Here is a 24540-nt window from a genome sequence, read left to right as displayed (position 1 = left end):
CAACAAAGATAGATTATAGTTCATGAATTTAAAATTCAAGGGAAATTATTGGTGGCAATAGTAATGTCTAATTCTTGTCCTTTATCGAACGCAGCCTTTGAATCTGAATCAGTTAAACGCTTGTCATTTCGGAAATCATCCAGACTTTTCTTATCAATAATGCAATTGACAGTCAATCCATGTCCAGGAGTTAATAACATGGTATATATTATAACGTTGTTTTATTGCGAAGAGCCATTGAGCATTGCAAATGTTATTCAACTACCCACATTTTAACTTAAGGTGCAGTTATAGTTGAATGCACACAAATTTACAACGCGCAGTTAACTTATAAACTTTTAGTGTTAGTGCACCTGCACGGTTATTCAACTTACTGTTAACTTTCAACTTACCATCACTTTGAGCCAGTCAATGCTAGTGTTGAAAATTCTGTAAGTCTAATGCCTAGGACTAAAAAATCGAAACTACAGGAGTGCCATTTTAAATTGTAAAAAAGCCAGACCGTCAGGCACACACTTGAATAAATAAATATCTTATTCCATTCCTTACTATGTTGTTTCCAGTTTGCTAGCCTCAATGCATGAATCACACTTGTCATTTTGCCCTAATTGACCCCAGATTTGTTTCGGAAAAACCTTTCAACGTCAATGAAACAATGTAATTTCAATCAGTGACCTCATTGATCTTTCAGTTGAAGGAAAATTCATTAAAAAAACAATGGGAAAATATATTGTTTTCGTCAGTGGCATCCAAAAGTGTAATCATTATGTCTATTTAAAATGCAATACATGTACATATGTCCGTGATGGATCCAATTATGCAAATTATTATTTCTGTGTCACCTCTGCACTCTTCAATGATTTCATATTGAATTTTGCCAATTGATCAATTGTAAAAAAAAGCTCTTAAAAGAGTCAGCGTGCCGTTGTTTGGTTTTAATTTTACACATACCCAAGAAATGTGGATGCAACTGCCCATACCCCCCTTCCCAAAAAAAAATGAAAATTTTTTATGAGAAATTAATGAACGGATACACGATGTCTGAGTATGAATAACATATGATAAAGATAAGAAATATGATCAGGAACCATGAAAGTGATATATGTTGCCTTCCGGACAAATTAATTTCCAAGCCTAGCAAGTATTGCAGTTCATGTATGTAAATCCCAAGTTTTTCACTGTATCTGACAGAATGAATGTCCATAAAAGAGGAATTAACAATTTATGCATACCTGTATAGATACATTTTGTACATGTATGTACCCACAAACTGCAATTAAAAAATCAGGACCATTTGTACATTGGGTAGTGAACTGAATCCTGCAGTTGACACTGGGCTTTCATTAAATCAAAGGTTTTTCCTTTTTTTTAACTGTCTTTGTCCAAAATGGGGCTTTGGAGTAAAATATTTTAAAAAGGCTTGGGCTTGATGAAAAAATTCAACCCCTAGACATTTTAACGAATATTTGTGGTACATGTACATGCATCTTATCTGTATTCAGCCCACATTTCATGGGAACTGTACTGAATTGTAATCATGTTTGTTTTGATGATTTTGTTTTCAATTTCAGATAGAAAGGAATGATTAGAAACTTTTCCTTTAAGGCAAATTCAAAATGCCTGGAATAAAAATACCAAGACTGAGCACTGGTGACATTAGTCACAATGTTGATAATTCTAACTCAACAATTCAGAAACTTTACCAGTTGTATTGTGACCCTGTTCTAAGTGACCTTCAGCTCATTGTTGGAAATGATAGATACTTTGCTCACAAGTTAATATTGAGTATATCAAGTGATGTTTTCAAAACAATGCTTACAAGTCCAACATGGCCAGAAGCATACACTGATAAAATTTATTTGGAAGAAGAACCACAGTGTATTGTTGTGTTTGAAGATTTTTTACAGTACCTGTATACTGGCAAGATTCAATTGAGTCATACAAGTGTTTTACCAGTTTTGATTTTAGCTGATAAATATAATATAAGTGACCTTTGCACTGTGTGCATGGAGTACATGTGCACTCACTTTGTAGCAACAACTAAGATGGAAAGCTGTGTGTTATCATGGCTAAGTTATTCCAGGATGTGTAGCCATAAGAATTTAGAGAAAGCCTGTCTCAAGTATATAACATCAAACTTTCAGTTTGTTATGGAAAGTGATGAGTTTCTAACCATTTCATCAGAGATGTTGATTTCATTTTTAAAATCATCTGAAATTGTGGTTAGCAATGAAGTGTCAATACTCCAAAATGTCATGAGATGGTTACAGAAAAACATTGCTCCTAATTTTAATTCAAGATCAGTATTAACAGAGAATAATGATTTACTGAGAGAAATTTTTTCTAGGATTCAATACTCTCTTATTTCCAGAGAGGATATGTCAAGTTTAAGTCAAAGTACCAGAGAAATAATTGAAAATTTAAGAAGGGCAGCTGGATTCAATCTCTTTCCAAAAATGTACTATGATAAGAATGGCACATTTGAAGCTTCAGAAATGGCATTTTGCAATAGCTCTCCGCGAATATACACTTGTGATTCATGGTGCACTGAGATGGATGTTTATAATGTAACCGAGATCAAACCAGGTGAAATATTTGGTGCATTTTTTTCTACGCCATCAAAACCAGATGCAAGCAGTGAAGATAGCTGGGACTGGCATATAGATCTTTATCCTAGAGGAGTTTTATTCCGTGGCTGCATGATGATAGGTCACTATGGCAACCACAGCATTGATGAGGTGATTTATGAGCGTGTGCGTTTGGCTGTTACATCAAACACTTCTGAGACTCGACCGGTCAAAGTCACAATTCTAGTCTATGGAAAAGAAAATGGCATTGAATATGTAGCAAAGACATTGACCAAAACATGTTTGTTTAACTCTGACCATGTTATTCACCATGTGAATGACCTTGTTGGATACAATGACCTTGAAAGTACCGAGTCTCCCTTTGTACTTGGGAAAGACCAAAAAATGTTCAAAATCAAAATAGTGATCAGGCCCATCAGTTCTTTTGACGGCGACTGAGTTAAATTTCTATGCTAGAAAAAATATAATTTATGCATATACTTATGTACAAACATCGTGTCCACTGGCAAGTTTTTTGTTTTCTTGAATGTTCATTGTTCATTTTTTTTTAAATTTTGTTCTGTTTTGTGTTTTTTGTTTTAATTTTTAACTTTAATCTTTAACCTCGCTCTCCAAATGTTACCATATATATTGTTCAATCTATAGTTGTATGCACATACATATACAAAATATATGTACATGTATGTGGGTTGAATAACATGTACATCAATTGTTCTGCTATTAATTTTCATTCAATATGTCCAAAATATCTCTAAAAATAAAATAAATCAATAAGAAAAAAAAACTGCAGTGCATGACACGCAAACCATTTCTCAAATTTTGAAGCTCACATTAGAAGAAACACAATTTTGTTAAGCTTATGTTGATAGAATAGCTGCCAATTTCCAAAACTTTTGTTGGACATTTACACTACTCATGTACCTCAAAGCTTGTAAATTCTCAACAACTTAAGCTAAATAAAGTACTTACATGTACATTGTAATTATTGTTAGGAAAAAACGATCGGAAATATAAGATTTTCATTTTAAGACAAAACAAACTAACTCTAAGAAAGTAAAGTTTTGCATTTTATTTTTCAAAATTTTAATGAAAGGGGATACCTCTTGTGTGACTTATTTTTGGACTACTACAAAACCATAACTTGTGATAAGTCCTAGTCAATTGTATTTTTACTAGTTCTTTACTAGTTTTTTATATTGTAAATGGTCAGAGTTAGTGTCAATCCCATCAATCCCAGTGACATTTTTTTTCAAGTGTTTGTGAATTTGTTTTCTGCTTGTTTTGTTAATAGTGTTGTTTGCTTGTTGTATTTATTGCATTGTTATTTAATCTGTTATTCTTATTAGCTTGTTATAGACTTAGTATACGTCTCTGTATTACCGATAATATTTTACAAAATGAATTTGTCTGCTCTGTTAACTTTCCACTACACTTCTGCTGTACAGCCTCTGTGGATAAATATTTGATTGTAATGATATTAATTCAAAAGAATAGTACATGTACATGTATTACAGAGATATTTGTAGGAAGTCTAAGCTTTTTGCATATCTTTTGCACACTAAACTTTGTTATACTTATATTGAGCATCTTCCAAAGGATTTCTAGGATGTTTTAGGATTCCTGTCACCCGGAGCAAGCACAATTTAGGTGTCGGAAATTTAATTATTATGCCCCACTTTTCCTTTGGCAAGTAGAAAGCTTGAATTTTTTAAAGGATTTGTTAGGTTTGGAAAGCAAACTTCAAGCTTGGGAAAGTTAATCTTCATTTAGAGTTTTCCCCATGGAAATCTTAAAATTTGGAAAAGTCCTTGAACACTACAAAGTTTACAAAATTCTTGTATAAATGAATACATACACTCCTGTCAACATAAATTCCTATTTCTCTACTCTATACAGAGGAGGTGGAGGTGAGTGGACTGACTGTTTATTTTTCTTCATTTCCATACAAAAAAAAGAGATATTTAATAATTTTATGATTTAAACATTACTTCAACTATGTATGTAGACAAAAGAATTTAAAAGGAAGCTTAAGGAGGTAGACCTAGGGTGTGGGACATAACTTTTGAGATCAGTGATATGTTTATATCATATTCAATTTCACCAGAGCCTATCAAGCTTTCTATTGAAACAGAATAAAATTAGACCAAGTTACATTGATGCTTACATGAGATTGATGTAAAATGGTGAATACAAACATTCCAATAATTTGTAAGACTTGTGTCCCTTACCCTAAGTCTACCTCCTTAATTAAAAGTAATTTTACCTCTGTTTTATTTTTTGTTGATTGAGATACAGAGGTGTTACAGTACAGCCGCTATTTTTCTAGGAATTACATGTAAAATTCATGCTGACAAAAGCGTATGTAACCAAACCATGTAATCTTACATCTAGAAGTTTAAATATATAAAAAGGTTTGCAATATTACAATAATAACTATAAACCATTGTGCAAGCATACATTGTAGATGGTAGTAAGATACATTTGTACTTTTTGTTGTGTCTTGCAATTTTTTGTGAACCAACTTGTTTTTGTGAGAGATTTATTGTCACCAGCAAGAACAAATCATAAAGATTAATGGTTGCAAATTATTTTCTCTAATATGAAATAGGTGTTAAACAGAGTGAAAGTCACAAAAAATAATTGATATCCTAAAACACAGAAATAAATATCTCTCCGAAAATTATTTGGTTTTACACTCATGACACTTTGTCAACATGTCAAGAAAAATGTTTTCTTGGTATTTAATATACCTGATAAACTTTGGAACAGTTCATGCAGGAGATTTTCCTCCATTGACATGTGTCTGTGTGAGAGAGTTTTATGTAAAAGCAAATTTTCATATAAAAATTCAATTATTATTATTTTTTCAGAGAAAACATAATAATTTTTACTAAAAACCACAAACTTACAATTTTTCATTGATTTTCCCGTAATGTGTGAGTGTTAACAGGTATGTCTTTTACTTTCAATAATACATGAAACTGATAAATTGTTACTGTAGATGTAGAATAACTTTTTAAAGTAACTACTTCATAGTGATTTTCTTTCTGAAAGGAGTTTTACATGTTCTTTGCATGTACATGTATATAAATTGTAATAGCTTAGATGGACTGTGCCATTTCTTATAAATTGTGATTTTTGTTTTAATTCTGTGATAATATATCAATAAGTGCTTTAGATATATGTCCCGTGCATATACAATGGAGCTATATTCTTTGCTATCATTGTCTTGTTGAATTGGTTTTTGAGAAAGTAGCTGTATGATCTTGAGGGAGTTAGAACCATGCTTGAAACTGAAAAGGTCAAGAGTCAGTAAATACATGTAAAAGCCTTCCTAAGTGTTTTTTTTTACAAATTGTATGTACCAGCTTTCAATAATCTTACAAATTTTTTTAAAGTCTCACAAATATTGTTCATGAAACTCAAACTGTTCTAAGGATCATTTAACCACTATTAAAGAAATCTTTAGATAGTAGATCTTACGAGTGATCTAAATAATATTTCCTTACTTTCTATCTTTATCTTTTGAAAAAATATTACTCACATAACTCAGTATCATAATTTTTCTGACATGGTCTTATTTGCATTTAAAAATATACATGTATGTTTGTAAACCTCAGACTTATATTTAGTGAAAATTTTATCCTACTGGAATGACATAGAATGGGAAATAAAAATTTCTCTAGCCCATGGTTGCTACATTGTTCAGTTGTATTATGTCAAAGTTCATTAATACATGCAAGAAGAGTGCAGGAGCTGCATGTTATGTACATGCATTTAAGTATGTCTTTGCAGTGAATACTACTTTTGATTTGTTGATTTGAAGAAAAAAAAAGATTGTTGTTTTAACATATAAATAATATATACAAATGTACTTGTGGCTTGTAGTGTCCTGCATTTCTCATATTTATCTAAAATCAAATATGTCTGTTTACAGCAGAAAGCAGACCTGTTTTCCATCTGCTTTTTTTTAATCCTTGTTTTACAATTATGATTCTTTTTAAGTGTTTATTTACTTCCAATTTTGCTGATTTCTGCTTTATTTTGATGACCTAATAAATTCAGGTCTGAGAAAGGGAGATAACTAAAAAAAATTACTTTTGTAACTTGAGGATTTAGAAAAGTTTACAAGCAAGATTCTTATATACATGTACATGTATTGTATGAAGCCCTCACCCTTTTTTTTTGTTTATTTGTTTTTTTTTTTGTTGTTTTTTTTTTTGTTTTTCTTCCATATAATGAAAAAAACCTGTTTGTCTTTGTAGTTTTAGAGTTTCAAGGCATGAAGTAGTTCAAAGAAAATATCATTATGAATATGTGTAATTTAGTTCAAAGTTGTTTTTTGTTTTTTTCAATTTGATGTGTGCCAAATTTATATTTCTGCTTCATTTATAATAGCTACTCTTTCACATTTAAAGGTATAGTCATCTGTTTCATGTTTGGTGTACAAAAACAGTTTAACTTGCCTATATGGACAACAAACATGTACATGTACATGAGCATTTTGAATGTTGTTTTGAAAATGCTTTTGTGTTTTTTTAATTTAAGTGAAAGTTTGTGAAATTTCATTTGTTTTATTTTACATTCTTAATATTTAATTACAAACAAAAAGCACAAAAAAAACAATTTTTCATGTCTAATTTTTGCCTGTGAATGGAAATTCACAAAGTAACAATTTTGAGTTATTCTCTGATAATTCTGGATTTTGGAACATGCAGTTTATTTCCAAAGTTAACAAGATTTATCTTGCAAAATTATCTGCTCATATTAATATGTGTATGTATCTTTTCAGTACATTATTGTTTTGTTCAACCTTTTCTTCCTTTATATGTTCAACTGCAGGTCAAATATTACTACTCTTGCAGAAGAAATGATTTTTTTTTTCAAAATGTAGGGAATATATAATCCTGGGGATATAGTACTTATAGTTCAATGATAGTTTCGTAGGCAAACCATTTATTTTATTTTAATATTATTCAAGATATTTGTATAAATGCATGTACATGTACTTACCCGATAAAGGCAGCCATTTTTGTTAAATCTGTTATTAAGTTTGGTTACGTTAGGTATCATATTCAACATTTGTTATAACTCTATTAATAAATGTTTAGTAAACTTCATATAGTAGTTTTTTAAAGACTGGATTTAATGATTTAGCATTAATTGGTTCACAAGAGAAATGTGAGGGTCTGTTCACACCTTATGTGTCTGTCTGTTTGTCCATTACAGAATTATTTACTATAAATTTTCAGTACTCTAATATTATTTCATTCATAATATGTTTTTTATCTGTGTGAAACGGAAAAATATCTCTTCAGTGGTGCTCTAAAACTTAATGATGAAATTTTTTATAGACTCACCCCAGTGAGTCATTAGTATATAGTGATGGCTACTGTTTGTTTGTCTGTCTCTATGTCTTATCCATCTGTTCATGGATCAAACTGTTGGTTTCTGGATCATAGATGAAAACTACTCAGCAAAATCTTTTATAACCATTGTTGAAGATGACAGGTTTAGTTAAAGAATAATATTGTGTATATTGTATTTAGTATTGTTCAGGACTCAGGAGTAACACCTGTCTGAAGGCTATGTGAGCTATTGCCATCACTTGGCATACAAAATGTATGCCATTGTCTTTCGTGGTTTTTCGAGTTTTTTTGTCCAAAAATACTGGACAGAATTAAATGAAAGTTGGTATAATTGTTCCTTAAGATTTCCAGCATAAAATTTCCTATTGGATTTTTCATCTGATCCAAGGTCTCACTAACCACTTCCAGGTCAAATAGCCACCCCACTACGTAGTACCAAAAACACACTGAACCTAGACATATGCATTGTAAGTGCATTATTTGTGTGTATTATGATTAAAAGTAGTCAAAATAAAGCTGAGAATGTGTACTTTAAAATCATATATGTAATAAACTACAAAAGTGTATGAATATTGTTTACATGTGTGAGTAATTTGCCTCCATGCTGTCAGTTAGCAGAACAGGTAAAAATGTGGATTTTCAGTATTATTTATTCAAGTAAATTTTGTGAAGAATTTCTACAATCATTGTACTATTAGCATAATGATTTTGGAAGCCTTATTTTCCAAGCTTCGCAACGGTATGCAACTTTAAGATGTCATTTGTTCTGGGAATTCACAGTGAGACTTTGAAAATTACTTTTTTAACATGTAAAGTAATAGAAACGTTAGAAGTGGTTAGTGAGACCCAATAGCCAGTTTTAGAGTTATTTCCTCTTTATGTAATATTTTACCTTTGTTTGCATCTCGTGTACCAATTCCTAGAATGACTATATTTTAAATTTGAAAACCCTTTCATGATTCAGCTGATACTTGTGCCGAAGTCCTTAAAAATATATTCTTTATGATAAGTCCAGTCTGTTTGCTTTTTATTCCTATAACCCATCCCTACAAATAATAAAATATAGCCAATCACCTAATTTTCATGAATGTTACTTAATTCATTTTTACTGTCAAATAGAATGTTGAATTTTTTTCATTTTTTATGTTTCATCGGTGTGTAAAAGCATTGACTCAGGGAGTGTATATTAAAGTTATATAAAGTCCCTGATTGACCATAGCACATTTCAATAAGCGCATGCACTTCGTGTCACATCAAAAATGAAACATTCTATTTCTATAATTATATTTCATATAATTCTTTTATTTTGTTTCTATTTTAGTTTAGATACAGACATCATACACTGTGATCAATATAAGTAGTCCACTTCATTATGGGCGTAGCCTATATAAACATATCGAAGTTATATTTCATAGACTCGCAGAAAAATAAAAATGAAAAAAAAAGTATCTAGAGAGAAAATTCGAACGCACTCAATCGTTCAAGCACTCTTGAGATCGTGATTAGCAACTTCCGCTTTTTCAGAATTTTAAGAATGGCAGGAATCGGAGAGTAAGTTTCAGTTCTTTGAACAACACAATTCTAAGTACTTTAAATCTAGTATTCATTGATCTTTGTTTACAAACCAGTTGTGCAATTGATTAATCCACATTCGAAATGTACTGTGACATTAATCTGTTTATGATACTCCATGGGGTGCTCTAAGTGTAATACTATATGAGAATTGTAGTACAGAACGACATAAATAAAATGGCAAGTTTTTTAAAGGAACTTTTGAGTAATAAAAAAATTAATCTAAAAAAACTGCAAACAGGCTGATGTGAATTCGAGTATAGACTCTAGAGGTCTGGCAAGGCAGTTTCTATTTTTTTTTTTTTATCTTCGTGCCATCCAAACGGATATGGACGAATGGAATAACAACCTCTTACCTCTAGGAGTAGTTGCACTACAGCTGAGGACATCCCAAAAGACTTGAACAGGACATGCTCACAAAGAAGTGGAAAAATAAATGGACAACTTGATGAAAATGGAAATTCCTAAACAAAGTGTCATTTATCAGTTAATAGGTTTGAAGATCCAGGATCCTGTGTAATGAAATTCTAATGGTCCAGAATTCGATATGACAAAATTTTCCTGCTGAAACCCTTCATCCCTGTGTTTTACTTAACATCTGTAAAAGAGTTACTGCCTTAATTTAGAAAAAAAAATAGTTTGACAAAAAGAATATCAAATGTACCTAATGGTTTTTTGTTTTGTTTTATTTTTGTTTCCCCAAAAAATGTAGTTATACCCTGGCTATTTAGCTAAAATGTAACACATTTTGTACATGTACTGTATATATATTTACCTTTTTCAGTGACAGAAAGATAAAGGATGCCCAGATGAGGGCAACAATTAATCAGAAATTAATAGAGACAGGAGAAAGAGAAAGGTTAGTGCTTGTATACTACAGCTCTGATAAATATTAACATTCCCATTTATCATTGAAATATACTGTATGGCAGGTGTAAAATTTTGCTATTTTGAGGGGGAAAAGTATACAGTTTTGGCATTTTTTATTTTAGCAGATGCTTAGTGGTGCATAAGGTACTTAAGTCCAGAATAAATATTTCATGCAATATTATTTGGCGTTTTTAGCCTGGTTGCTAAAATACGCCAAAATTAGCAACCTTAGAAAATTATTCACTGTGCAGTATCTTTTAAAAGATTTCAATGATACATAAAGAAACTGAGAAAACAACAGATTTTGAGTAAGACAGATGATATCACAGTGAGCCAAATAGATGACTTTCACATTCACTTCTGCTCCAGAAAAGTTCTTCTGTTATATCAAGGTCAACTGGGATCATCAGGTGTAAGATTGGGTGATATTGCAATGGGAGTCAAGGGGACAGAAACTTGATTTGATTACTGTCATGAATTTTTAAATTATACATAAAATATAGAAGCATTTCTGATATTTTAATGTTTGGAGACATGTTTACACATAATTAGTACTGTTCTGTCTTCAAATCAGATATCCTTTTTTATTTTGTATAAAACCATAAACCAGTTTTCACCAGATTTGGCATAAACGACGAATGTGAAAGTTGTCTATAGAACAAGTTGTGATGTTCTGTCAAGACATTCAAAACTGGCATTATGCTGTTTATTGGCAATGTCACAATCAATTTAAAGTAATGTTATCACTGGAATATTGTTTATATTTTTAGTATCATGGCACAATGGAAGAAGGATAAAGTTTCTGATAAATAATTAAATATGTATTTGTATATAAACCATGGCTCAATGGTCAGGGTATATAGTGATCTTTAAGTTTCTTTTATCTATCACTCTTTTATTGTTGGATTATGATTAAAGATGTGATCAAGGAAATCATTTTAAACTTGCGCATAGTGTATTGTACCTTGATATAATATGATTTTAAGCTTTCTCTTTTAGGTACAGAGTTTTTTGTACTCAAATAGCAGTTAAATTTGATAAGGCAATGATACATTGTTATATTGCTCAGAGTTCATGAAAACTTTTTTTCTGCTGTCGGACATAGGACTGACAAAGGCAAATGTTTTGTCAGTCCCACTGAAAATTGGCCATGGAATTAGACTTCACAAAATATTTTTAACAGCTGTCAGTCATGGGACAAGCACAAGAGGTTGAAATGCTGGTCCTACCTAAATTTTACCTGTCAGCAGGGGTCGTGCTGGGCTTCGCCAGTGTCGCAATTTGCGATTTTTTATTTGATGTGGTGACAAAAATAAACAGTTGGCGATTTTCTTGGCGCCTAAGTTTTGTATATTAAAATTGACAGGAAGTTTATCAACAAGGGATATTTTCTCTGATTATCAAATTATCATCACCAGTTTACGACTGAAGGCAATTAACGGTAATTAGACCAGACGACCGTTAGTGACAATATCATCATGGGAGGTGTCAATCAAATGTAAATATATTATTGAGCCAATCAAAACTCTCATCATCTGGTCAAAGGTAAACACAATTATGGCATGTGCACGTGGCTACATACAAGCTTCACAGCCCTGTTTAACCATGTGATACATTCAGAAACAGACTTACCTAATAACAGAATAAATTAAATCCATTTAACAATGATTATCCCACCAGAAAATGTCTAAACACTCAGAAATGAAAGAATATGGATGACATTTGTTCACATTTATGCCGTGTGACTTTTTGGCAGGAAAATCGGTAAACAGATAGAATGAGGATTCCCAAAATCTAATGCTTTAAAATCAAGGACTATGTGAGAATAGTAATATGAAGTCCTTGATGGAAATAAAATACCTTTTCTGGAGTAGTACTTTATTATTTTATGAAAGTGACAGACTAGAGCTACAAACCTGCTTCATACATGCATCAAGAGTACATGTATGTCATGAATGGAGAGGTTATTTTGATGAATTGACAAAAATAATTCATCAGTGGACTTAATACTGTCATTTTTTTTTTTAAAAAGTAAAATTTTTTTGGCCCCCCCCCCCCCCCCGGCTCTAATTTCTGGAAATTGGCAACATAAAATGGCAGCTGGCGATTTTTCTGTCAACAGAATTTTGAAAGCCAGGGCAGCCCCTGGTCAAGACCATCGATTTTTGCGAACTCTGATTGCTGATGTTTCAACCAATGAAAATATGAGAGACTGATGTTTTTCTGCATTTAAAGTTCAAACAGTCACTTACTACATGTAGCTGCATATGTAATTTCCTAGATACATCACTTCAGACTGAACAATTTTGAGCCATTCCTGTTTCAGAGTATATAGGACATCACTGAATCTACATCCCTACATTTTCTAATTCTGTGGCCCTTTTTATCTTGGAATAACTTTCACTGGTTCAAATGCTGAAATGTCTATGTACAATTTTAAAGTTTTCTTTTTATTTTATGTCTATATTTACATCAATACCGGTAAATTTCAGGCTTAAAGAGTTATTACGTACTAGACTTGTAGAATGTGGATGGAGAGATCAACTTAAACAGCATTGTAAAGGTTTGAATTATCTGTTTTTATGACATCAGAAGAGGGTTGTATGATGATTGGTAGAAATTTAATTATACTAGCCAACAGTGTTAACCAAACCTTGTTACGATTAAAGGACTTATTAGGTTTACTTACTTTCAAAATGAATTTAAACTAATATAGGGAGACAGTATCTGGTATTGTCTGGTTTTACACTTTATTCACAATTTGGTTAAGGCACATAAGGCTAGTGAAGAATAACAGAAAAGTGATCAATAATTACATGAACTAAATTTGTGAAAATAAAATTTTAATTGACAAAGTCAATCAGTTCAAACAATACCCACTCCCTCTTGCTTTGCTAATTAGCTGTACTTGCGATTTATAATAAAACATATGTATATATTGCTACCCCTCCCAAACAAAAATCTTAAATTCCAAAGCTGGCACGAGACATTCAGCAGGGGATTCAATTACCCTACCAGTGCACATGTCCTGAGCTCTAATAAAATGTATTTTAATGGAGTCCAGTTTGCTCTCTTAAAAAAAGACAGAATGAACTGACAACCCGTTTCTTTTTTTTTTTTCAAGACATGGTTTGAAGCCCCTATGTATAAGTTTCAGTTCAATTTTGAATCTGTGTAAACCATAAACCTGCCTAAAACCCAAAATACTTCAGAGTATTGGAAGTCATGAGTCTCATCAAAGATAAAATTGGGTTTCACGTGTCCTCCAAGTATGCAGCATACACTGTACATGAGATAGCTAGAAGATTGGTCTGCAAAAGCCAGAATAATGTGTCCAAACGGGATGATGTACCTTCTTGTAGACTGTTGTTTCTTTGAAATAGCACAATAAAAATTTGGTCAGTGTGTTTCATTAGTACAAAGCAGGGTGTGTTTGATTGATCAAATATTCTCATCCTGAAATACATAAAATACCTACCATATGACATTAAACTACAATTAATCAATAAAAAAAAAACAAAAGAAAATCTATAAATCCTCTAGCGTTCAGTATAGACAGGTTTCATTGTAGATCCCAGTCTGTAGTAATTCTTGATTTCTCTGATGTCAAACAAATAAGTCTTGTTTCCTGCTACCATCAAGGAAAAAATAGGGTAGGTAGGTAAGGAAATTGTTTTATTTTTCATAAACATTTTACATTGAGTTAAAAGGGAAACAATCTAGACTTCAATAATTCTAGAGACAAAATTGCCATAAAATTTTTAGGCTAGGCACAAACAAATATGGTAGAAAAGGTAGCAGGAAATATACATTTTTTTGCCTTACATGATATGCCATGGATAGCAAACCTTATTAAGTTTAAGTGCATAGTGTAAGAAGTAATTAATCTGATATCTTTGTATTTTAGAGGTTGTAAAACAAAAGGGATTAGAACACATAACAGTAGATGATCTGGTAGCAGAAATTACACCCAAGGGTAGATGTAAGTTTCTTCAGATACTGTAAACAGACTATTTTGTGGTTGCTAATTTTCGTTAACTCTTTTAAATGAACATATATATTCACGGTTATCAATTCTCACAGTTATAAAAAATGATAAACTTTTCATAGTGTTAAAAATAATTTGGTACTGTTTTCTGGCTTATCTCTTCAATTTAATAATTAATACCTGTACAGAATAATCAGTACCGTTATAAAGCAAACAAATTCAACAATTACATGTACATAAATTTATTACCTAAATTTCTAAAATCACCAAAATGGCTACATCCAATAATGAATTGTTTACAGTGATATTGGTCAAGATACATTTGTAGAATTTGTAAATGACATAAATGAAACAGGTTGCAATAATTTAATACAATAATTTCTAAACTTACAATATCTATTAGTTGGTAGATGTACATGTAGTCATGGAACATCATGAATTCAAGTATACCATGTTGCAATAACATTTTAAAATTTATGTTTTAGCATTAGTACCTGATAATGTGAAAAGAGAACTATTACAAAGAATACGGACATTCTTAGCTCAGCAATCTAATATATAACTGCTGTGAAGTAATGATATGATGCTAATGGTGTGGGAACAAGGTGTGAAGATGAATACTTTACCATGGTTGTTCTTGATATGGTGCACATTCCTTCCAGAACTGTGTAGATTTATATACACGAGCAATAACAATATGTATTGGTAGTTTTTGTATTGATGACAAAAGGTCAAGGCTATGTGTATGTAACCTTGAACTTAGAACTTATTCTCAAATTTCTTAAATATTATTGCTCTTTAACTGTTGCTTTTTTGTTTTGTTTTTTTGTTTGTCTTTTTCTTTTTACTTAGTCATTATTAAATCTTGTAAAAAACACTGTTTTGACATCTCAAAAGGGATAAGGCAGAAGAAGATTGGGAGGTCAGAGAGTATCTCCCCGATTCATCCCCTCTGTAATATAAAGGAAAATATTTATTTATTTTAAAATCTTGGGGGAAAAATCAAAATAGCTCATTAATATATATTCAATTTAAAGTGACATAAAGAAAGTATTTTAGAATTTTCATATTTTGTATCTGTTCATTTAATAACAAATTACGCCAGTTGTATCCAGGGTACCAGATATTTTGGGTTTTAATTAACCATTTTTTCAGGAGTGCAATTAGTAAAAATCTTGAGGTTTTAATGATAATAGAAGTGAAATAGAAGTCAAAATCACAATGTAGTTCTTTAAGCTGAATATCTTACTTCTAGTCAGAAAAATCATGTATTTTCAAAATTCTCAATCTATTATTTATGTATTTTTTTATTGTGTCATTGTTAATGGCTTCATATTGTCATTAATTTTGATTCTTCCATTTGCACCATTATCTTTCCTTTTTCAGCAGATATTATACAAAAGCTTTGTGGACAAGTTATTCATTTTTACAGCTGCTTAAACATTTTTTTTATAAACATCCTAAAGCACCCAGTCAAATTTCATTAAAAAAACTTCATATATGTTATGCTGGTGTCATTAGGCTGTCAAATGTTTAAAAAAAATAAAGGGATTTTTGTTGTATTTGTTTATAAAAAGACTCCAGCTCTAAAGAATGATAACTCTTGCAAATGGGAGGTAACTCCATATGCTGGAAATTGGAAAATTTTCTACTAAAATGTGTTAATTTTTTTTTTTTGAGTCAGTTGTAATTTTATTCAAAAAATAAAAATTGCTACCAACACTGCAGCTTTCAATATAATGATACCCATTGATATTTCATAATTATATCCATATATAAAGTTACCTCATAGTATAGTGTAGTAATTTTGTTTTCTCTTCTAGTGACTGATTAGCTATTTTAGAACATATTTATCTTCATAAAAATATTTTTTTCATCATTCTGTATTCATCGTCATTACATTGTAGATATGTATTTGATCTTCATGTATAGGTAATCTCTATAATAAATATATAATGAAGTGTTTACATTGTTTTCCATCTTGCCATTAAACAGTGCAAGTTTCATGACATGGTTTCACTGAAAATTCTCAAATTTTTATTTAGAGTTTTCTCAAATCTTTCCTGAACTCAAATTACGACATTACATTTCTTGAAATTAATGCTTTGAGTGAAAACTCAAGGATGTGATGATAATCTTGTCCTCAAAATTATTCCTTAGCTTAAATTTGATACATGTACAACAGGATTTTAGGATATTTCATGAAGCCGAGGCCAGATTACATGAACACATTTCACATTACCATATTTTTTGCTCCAGTCAAATTAGAATTAGCCCCTCTGATTTTTATTTGTTTTCCTCGCCAAAAAAAATCAAAAGATCACAAGGTCTAATTTTAATTAGACTGTTTTTGCGATGAAACATAGGACATTGTATATTGAAACCATGCTTTTAAAACAAGCACAAAATAAATGCAGTATTGCAGTCGTATAGTGGTATGTATCATCCTTGTGATGTTGGCGATGACATTGTCATCATCGGCTTCATCGTTGTTAGTTTCTTAACTTTTGTTTATTTACGATGACTTGAGTAAAACTTATCTGACCTTGTTAAGAAGTTTTAACACATTGTTCCTAGGGACATGTTAAAGTGCCCTATAGTTTCAAGAGGTATAATGGGCTTAAAAATGAAAACTGTACAATCATCAGAAATGAAAGGAAAAAATTACTTCTGGTATAATTTTAATAATTCAGATGTCAATGCATTTGTTCCTTTTGAAATTCTGTTTAAATTTTCACAAGGTAAACTTGTCTTTACCTGTTTTGGAGTTAAAGGGGTACAAATTTGGGTTTCGCCCGAAAAATCAGCTTTTTTATTTTTGGTTCGATTTTAATTTTATTTTATTCCTTATGAAAATTCAAGCTTACGTTTTATCAATCAGATTATATATATCTCTGACAGTTTTTTGTGATATCGATTTTGATTTTTGGATTTCTTAACCCTGTCTGTATTTTCCAATCAGATCCCACCCTCATCCCCGATATCGATTCTTTGATTTTGCTTTAATTTTGATTTTTTTAATAGGGTTCCTGATGAAAACATTCCCTGCATTTGATCAGATATCAGATATCTTATGTTTTTTGTTTTGTTTATGTTTTTGTTTTTCTGGTTTTTTTGGGGTTTTTTGTTTTTTTTTTGTTATAAGGCACCACAGGGACCACACCCCCAAATATCGACTTTTTTTTTTAATTTTTGGTCTTATTTTGAACAAAAAAAAATTAAATTTCCAAAATTAAATTTAATTGTGTCCAAACCATTTGTTTTGTCTATAACTGTAATGAAATGTAATGTCAAAAACAATTACTATGTCCACACTTACCCATAGCAAACAGAGTTTGACATACTTTTGTCGTACCACGCATGCTACGCTTCTCGAAGCTCTTAATTCATTTACTTTACAAAATAGTCTATATAAAAATATCCTAAATAACTTTTTGGAAAAAAAACAGACTTGCAAAAAAGGTTTAGTATTTAATCAGGTTTAATGCAAACTACGCAACAGCCTCATGAAACTTGATACGATTTGCATAATCGATGTATATGTACAGACACATAATTTCTATCACATCAAGAATGTGTATCTTTTAAGACAAGAATAAATGTATTTTATATGCCAACAACTGACTTGGATATTGCAGAAAATCAAACCAATTTAGGAACTTACTAACCTTCAGCGATAAAAAAAATCTTTCTCCAAAAGTTTTATGGTAACTTAATCGTCATGAAGAATGATGTATACTGAAATGGCTGGTTTTTTTTTCAAATGAAAATTAACTTCAGTATATATATTGACTTCGAAATTGGCGTGACTTACACGACGGGTGTTTGATATAAAGCAGGAGATGTTGAATATACATGTACGTAGTAAATCATGGAATGGGGGTTTGGAAGATATTTTCTGATCAAAACATTTCTTTTCACCATGTCAACGGTTAAAATGTTTATTTCTCACTTACTCAAATTATTAATATCTATTTTAAGGATCGAAAAAATTGTCTCCCATATTACGGAATTATTTTTTTCAAAAAGGGCCGAATCAAAATTTATTTTACTATTAAAATTTTTCCACACCCCCACCCCCAACTCAAAATGAAAGGCCATTGGTCGTCCCTTTTAAGTTTTTTCATACCTGTTATTTTGGTCTTATTTGATTACAACAGTTTTCTATCATATTTACTTAAAATCTAGTTTACATCATGAATTATGTCTCTTTTCTACTATGTAATGTGTAATTTTGAGAGAAAAAAAACGTTCGTAGTACTACACCACTGCTGGTAAAGAATTAAACAAAAGGATGCGATATAGTATTTTATACACTAGTTCTCGCAAAAGCTATGAATGTATCGATCTACCGCTCGTAACTTGGAAGAGAACCTACAACGGAAACTTATTTTTATAGACTTAAATTTGTGTTTTGTATTATATATTCATCCTCCCAAGTCAGGGTTTTGAGTCCACCTCCGCTCTATCAAAGGAGGAGGAAGCGAAGGTGGACTCAAAACCTCAAAGGAGGGTTCGAGCGAAGTTGGACTCAAAACCTTGACTTGGGAGGATGTTATATATTCAAATTAGACACTAGTCATTTTATTGGGGAAGGGTGGCCTATATTGAAATAAAAATAGATATTCAAAAACTTTAGCCCCAAAAGTATTCAGTCTTAGACAGAAAAAATAATTATTCAATGTGGTAGAATAAAGCCATGGGGAAAATGTTTTTATGTCGTTCCCACAAGATAGTTATATCGTTCCCTAAAGATACTATGTCGTTCCTACAAAAAGTCATCTTGTTCCCTAAGATTCAAGAGGCTATGACGTTCCCTCAAGATAATACGCCGTTAAAACAAAAGGGTATATACAGTTAGGTAATATCTTGCGGGAACAAAATCGCTTTCGGGGAACGGATTCGAAATAGTATTTTGATGGAACCTCATAGTATCTTGAGGGATAGTCCGAATTTCCTCTTTCCCTGCAACCCTCCTCATTTTTATTTGGATATTGATATGTCAATATCCAAATAAAAATGAGAAGGGTTGCAGAGTTAGGAAATTCGGACTACTTGAGGGAACGACATAATATCTAAGGAAAACGACATATTGTCTTAATTGGTGGAACAATGATGTTACATGTCATTGTAACATAATTCGATCGTCCGCCAAAAGGTTTGCATATATCAAGGAACTGTGAAACGATGATTAATGTATCAGTTTCAAAGGTGTAAGGTCAAAAGGGCATATATGATCGAAAAGTTTAGTTGATATAGAAAAAAATCCTAAAAAATCACTGGAGTCCCCCACCCCCATAGTCCAGTAAGCTTACCCCCTTTCAGTATTTCTGGATACTCCCCTTAGAATAGTTACTTTTAGTAGTCGGGCTGCATATTTGAAATTTGAAAGCAAGTCTCCACAACACTTGAATATGCACACCGGAATCAACATGCTATTTATTTTCATGTATATCCATGAATGAGGGTTAGACGAGTCAGTTCCCTCATCGGCGAATATGATACGAATCTATAAAATTCCACCAGGCCTCCAAATGCCGCACTTGTTGAACAACAACTTTATACACTATGATCTATAAAACAAATAAAGAAACATACATGTAAATGATTAATCTTATTGAAAATTTCCATGATAATCTCCTTGACTTTTGTGCATGTCTGGTCGTATATTTTTGTAGTAGATTGTGCAGATTGAATGCATGGTTTAGATCGAAAATTTTTTTTTGTATTCACGCATAATTCGAGATACATTATTGTCATTTTCAAATCTTTTTGTTCAATTTACTGTTGAACCTCTTTTCATTAAGAGGGTTAACTCCAAGGACTTTTTTTTATATTGGTTTACTATTGCTAAGTGAAGTGGGCGTGCCCCCTCCGAAGTGAAAGTGAAAGTAACCGGAACTTCACTTTCTATCTTAGTTACAGTGACGTCACACGTATACACATGGCTTCTCGCGGCATTGTTCCGTTTTGTTAGTTGTCAAACACCGTAAAATAATGAAAATGTGAATTTCTGGTGTCAAGCGTAATTTATTTTTAGTTTTTTAACCTGTAACATGAATTGTTGGAATGGAAACACGACGGAGTCATGGTAAGGTTCCGGAATGAGAGAGTTCATGTAAATGTTAAGATTTAATTTCTCAAATTGCAGACGAATTTTAAAAGTAATCTCTACACGCTGTTGACTTCGTTTGTAATTCAAATCAATAAGTGTTAATCCGAAATTAAATAAGACGTATATCACAAGGATAGCTAGTATATGGAAATATATTAATTCTACCTTCTGTACTTCAGAATTAAAATATGTTTTAGTATTGTGAATTAATGTATAAAACTGAATGTAATTGATTTAAAAGTTTGAAACATTAAAAAAAAAAAGAAAAAGATTTTATACTTTCAAATGACAAGATGCATACTCATTAAACCTTGAGAATTATTTTGTCTTGGTAATATGTTTTGACACTAAATAGGATTCTTTTTTTTTATGTTCTATTTGAGAAAAAGTTCTCTAAATTAAGTTGAAGAACTAGATAGTTACTCATAGGAGTAAATTAAGAAGTTATTCATGCCACAACTGCACTGACCATTCAAGAGATATGAAAACTAATCTGAGCTAAAATTTTCTATATTTTCATAATTTTTATCTGAGCTATACACTATTTTAAATATCTGTTTAAATTTTTCTAGGATAACATTTTGCAATCAAATTTAAATTATTTTGAATAAAGAGTCCGTAATTATTCTAACAAAGAAAACGCAAATCACGATCTGCTTGTGATTTATCAATTATAAAAATTACTCTATCAACTGGGGCGTATGATATAATTTGTATCAACAGGGTGCAACAACTGATTGACAAATTAAGATAACTAGTTTTGTATTCTGTTATAACTTTCTTTCTTTTCACTTGTGCCGATTTTCTTGAGCACCAAACAGGTAATTCCATGTAAATATAATACCTATAGAAGTTATACTGAATTAATCTGAATATGAACGGTGTTCAGTTGGTTATATACCCTTCAGTTTTTTAGCTTTGTGTTCATATAATCAGAAACTTCATTGTTGGAACAAGGACTTATTGCAGGCTGAGACAGGGATAGGAGTTCAGTTTTTGGTTATTGATGGTCATGCATGCAGAAAGGAATTTTTACTGTCTTGATATTTTAATGCTTTAAGAGATTTTGGTGCTATGTTCAGTGATCTAGTGGATGTAAACAGAGTGTTTTTAACTGTAAAAATTAACACATCCTGTAAACATCACTAATTATAGTTCTGATTAATTCTTTAAACTAGATCAAAATCTGAAGCATGGTCCGTACACTCTTTATAAAGCAGTTAGAAACTCACAAAAATATTTTGGTACACAAAAGCATGCAGAAAAAATTTTATGGCTATCAATAGAAAAATGCAGCTACATGTAGTACTACGAAAAAAAATTTAACCAGCTGGACTTGAAGGACAGGACAGTTTCAAATATCTAGCACATGTCCTGCCTTAAAATATAATCTTAAATTTGTTGAGAGGAATGACAATTAAGAAATTGTTCTATGTGGGTTTAGGACCTGTGCTGATTTTATTTGGTTCCCATGCATCGAAAGTCTTACTAAGGATTAACTGTGCACTGCAGGATGTTAATATGGGTATTAGTATTCATAGATAATTTGAAGTAAGATAAATGTGTTAAAGAAGAACCTGCTGACTTTCACTTACCTTATCATAAAAATCAAAGTTGAAAAATCAATGTGTCAAAAATATGCGAACTAGGATATCAAAACTTTTAGATCTTTGAAAGTATGGAACGTAACTTTACTCTGTTAAAATTTCTGTTAGATGTTCAGGATACTGAAAGAGTGTTCAAAAAAGTAGTGTACCCAGGATTAGAGACGCTCAAGGTTGTGGATAGAAATGGGGTTCCACAAGTCAACTATCCAGGAGTGCCTGTAAATTCATTCCGTTCCAAGTCATTCATCTTAAGTCCACGTGGAGTGCCTATGAAAACAACAAATCATGTATACAGTGGTTGTCAGGCCCACCCGGCCAAAGTCTCGGACCTGGTTGGTATTGAATTTTTCTTTCTTTTTCTATTCTTATAAAACTGAAAATTTAAAGCTCTGATCTGGTTGGTTTTAGAATTTTTTTTTTTTCCTTATATGATAACTGTATTTGAGAAAATATTTTATTGCTGTAAAAGAAATTCAATTGCTATTAATATGTAACATACATTTTGTACCTAAATAATATTTATATTTCATCCCGATCCTACATGTACTGTGAACATGCATTATCTGTGGGCCCTTGTAAAATTTTGGGGGTTTGTTGGAATTTTGTTACTCATCAATGAATCTTTCTGAAACTTTGCACAGTTGTTAGGGCTATAAAGTACAGGTTAAGTTCAATTTTTAGCACAGCTTTGTATTTCATGCACACGATACAGTCATGAAGTTGAAGCAGTCTGTGTAAAAATCAGGCAGTGGGTGAAACATGGTATGAAAAACCCACCATTTTGAAAATGTAATTAAATTCTTTGAACCATCAGAATCAAGGAAAAGGGACAATATTTTCCATATCATGTTGGTAAATTGAGTTATAATTTCATTGAAATGCTCTGAAAATTAACATTTCAAGGGCAAATAACTCTTTCAAAAACCTCTTTTTTCTAACATTCTATTTAAAAATTTTTGGGCAAATCCAGAAAAGGAAAGACCAAATAATGATCTTTTCAAATAGAAAATCAAAGCATCCTTGAGAGATATTACATTGCCAGATTGGTGGGGTTTTGCCATGCATGTTTTTGATTTTTTCCATTTTGCCTGATTTTTACAATAACTTAAACTTAATGTGTAAGTTTTGAATAATACTGTACATTCCTAAGGAATTTAAGTTTGTGGTTTAGATTTCTATCACACCACAAAAACCACAAAATATCAGAACTATTTAAATATAAAATGTATTTTGACAGTGTTTACATGTATGATGTAATTGGATCTTTATGATTATAGAAAATGAGTATAAACATTCATAAGTAAACTAATTTTCTCCTTTCTTTTAGTTATCTCCCTTTGATCCAGATTATTTATATTAAATTACTTCTCTCTTTCTTTTTATCAGGTTGACAATGGCCATGGACCAGATACTATTTATGGAACAGAGAAATCCTTTGGATCTCACAATTCAGGGTAAGACATGTGTTTTTACCATTATACTGTGAAATCTCTTGTCGAAGGATGTCCAGTTAAGATATGTGTTTTTACAGATACTATGAAATCTCATGTCAAAGGATGTCCAGTTAAGACGTCTTTTTACCGATACTATGAAATCTCATGTCAAAGGATGTCCAGTTAAGACTTGTGTTTTTACCGATACTATGAAATCTCATGTCGAAGGATGTCCAGTTAAGACATGTGTTTTTACAGATACTATGGAATCTCATGTCGAAGGATGTCCAGTTAAGACATGTGTTTTTACAGATACTATGGAATCTCATGTCGAAGGATGTCCAGTTAAGACGTGTTTGGTATTCGGGCCCAGTCATCACAAAACTTATGAAGCACTGTAGATCTTGTAAAAAATTCTTGACTTTCATGGTATCTTTGATTAATGTCTAGATTTTATGACATCACCAATTGTTAAGAATGCTCTAGGACTTAACTAAATTTTCAAGTTTTGTTCTGCCAAGGCCACAGACCTTAATTTGTGGTATTATCTGACATCATCATCACATAAATATGTATTTCAGTCTCACTTACTTTGCACTTCCAAGTCAAATGGCCACATCTCTATGAATATTTAGTACAAGAACCATGTGAATTTAGAATCTATGTGTGCTTTAAAATGCTACAAAAGTGAATGAATATTGTATACATGTTAGAGTAATATGTCCCCATGCTGTCAGTTAACAGAAAAGGTAAAAAATGTGGATATTCAAGTAAATTTTGTAAAAAACTTATATGATCATCATAGCATTAGTGTAATGATTTTGAGCTTTGCAATGGTATGCACTTTAAAGTTTCTCAGGAATCACAGTCTTCCACAAAATTACTTTTTTAACATGTGAAGTAAAGGAAATGTTAGAAGTGGTCAGTTACAATGCAGACTTTTATTGTGAAATTTTGTGTGCTAGTTGATGATTTTCATGTGATCACATATTAGCAAA

The 24540-nt window shown here is 31.5% G+C and overlaps 3 protein-coding genes and 1 long non-coding RNA gene across 6 annotated transcripts in view; 3 read left to right on the top strand and 1 right to left on the bottom strand.

The window, feature by feature from the left end:
* The first annotated feature begins 144 nt into the window (after nt 1-144).
* On the top strand, nt 145-7708 carry LOC148618127 (BTB/POZ domain-containing protein 17-like). Of its 2 annotated transcripts, none has more exons than XM_088586014.1 (2): nt 145-201; nt 1572-7708. In XM_088586014.1, exon 2 carries the CDS (start codon nt 1617-1619, stop codon nt 3024-3026), a length of 1410 nt encoding a protein of 469 aa, XP_088442140.1. In that variant the 5' UTR covers nt 145-201; nt 1572-1616; the 3' UTR covers nt 3027-7708. The 2 variants fall into 2 exon arrangements, with proteins under 2 accessions (XP_088442140.1, XP_088442141.1); XM_088586015.1 differs by having other exon boundaries at nt 167-282.
* Nucleotides 7709-9429: 1721 nt separating this feature from the next.
* LOC148618126 (transcription and mRNA export factor ENY2) lies at nt 9430-16352 on the top strand. Its single transcript, XM_088586017.1, has 5 exons — nt 9430-9508; nt 10314-10388; nt 12892-12962; nt 14307-14381; nt 14873-16352. Exons 1-5 carry the CDS (start codon nt 9492-9494, stop codon nt 14947-14949), a joined length of 315 nt encoding a protein of 104 aa, XP_088442143.1. The 5' UTR covers nt 9430-9491; the 3' UTR covers nt 14950-16352.
* The window catches only part of LOC148618125 (uncharacterized), a 9483-nt gene continuing 1286 nt past the window's right edge, over nt 16344-24540 (bottom strand). Inside the window, exon 3 of the long non-coding RNA XR_015922652.1 lies at nt 16344-19960. This is a non-coding gene — a long non-coding RNA (uncharacterized LOC148618125). The remainder of the gene's footprint in view (nt 19961-24540) is intronic.
* The window catches only part of LOC148618124 (uncharacterized), a 26167-nt gene continuing 21943 nt past the window's right edge, over nt 20317-24540 (top strand). For both annotated transcript variants that reach the window (XM_088586012.1, XM_088586011.1), the window contains exons 1-3: nt 20317-20478; nt 22218-22441; nt 23496-23563. In XM_088586012.1, coding sequence (XP_088442138.1) covers nt 20457-20478; nt 22218-22441; nt 23496-23563 — 314 coding nt within the window. In that variant the 5' untranslated portion in view covers nt 20317-20456. The remainder of the gene's footprint in view (nt 20479-22217; nt 22442-23495; nt 23564-24540) is intronic.

The sequence above is a fragment of the Perna viridis genome, chromosome 5 (genome assembly GCF_037379345.1).
Source record: "Perna viridis isolate PV_CMFRI_1.1 ecotype Kerala chromosome 5, ASM3737934v1, whole genome shotgun sequence".
NCBI lineage: Eukaryota > Metazoa > Mollusca > Bivalvia > Mytilida > Mytilidae > Perna > Perna viridis.
This window is presented reverse-complemented; position numbering and strand designations above follow the sequence as displayed.

Coding starts and splice junctions, on each gene's coding strand:
- LOC148618127 (XM_088586014.1), top strand. CDS start 1,617: ATGCCTGGAATAAAAATACCAAGACTGAGCACTGGTGACATTAGTCAC.
- LOC148618126 (XM_088586017.1), top strand. Junction 10,389..12,891: donor GAGACAGGAGAAAGAGAAAG/GTTAGTGCTTGT, acceptor GGTAAATTTCAG/GCTTAAAGAGTTATTACGTA. Junction 14,382..14,872: donor AATTACACCCAAGGGTAGAT/GTAAGTTTCTTC, acceptor TTTATGTTTTAG/CATTAGTACCTGATAATGTG.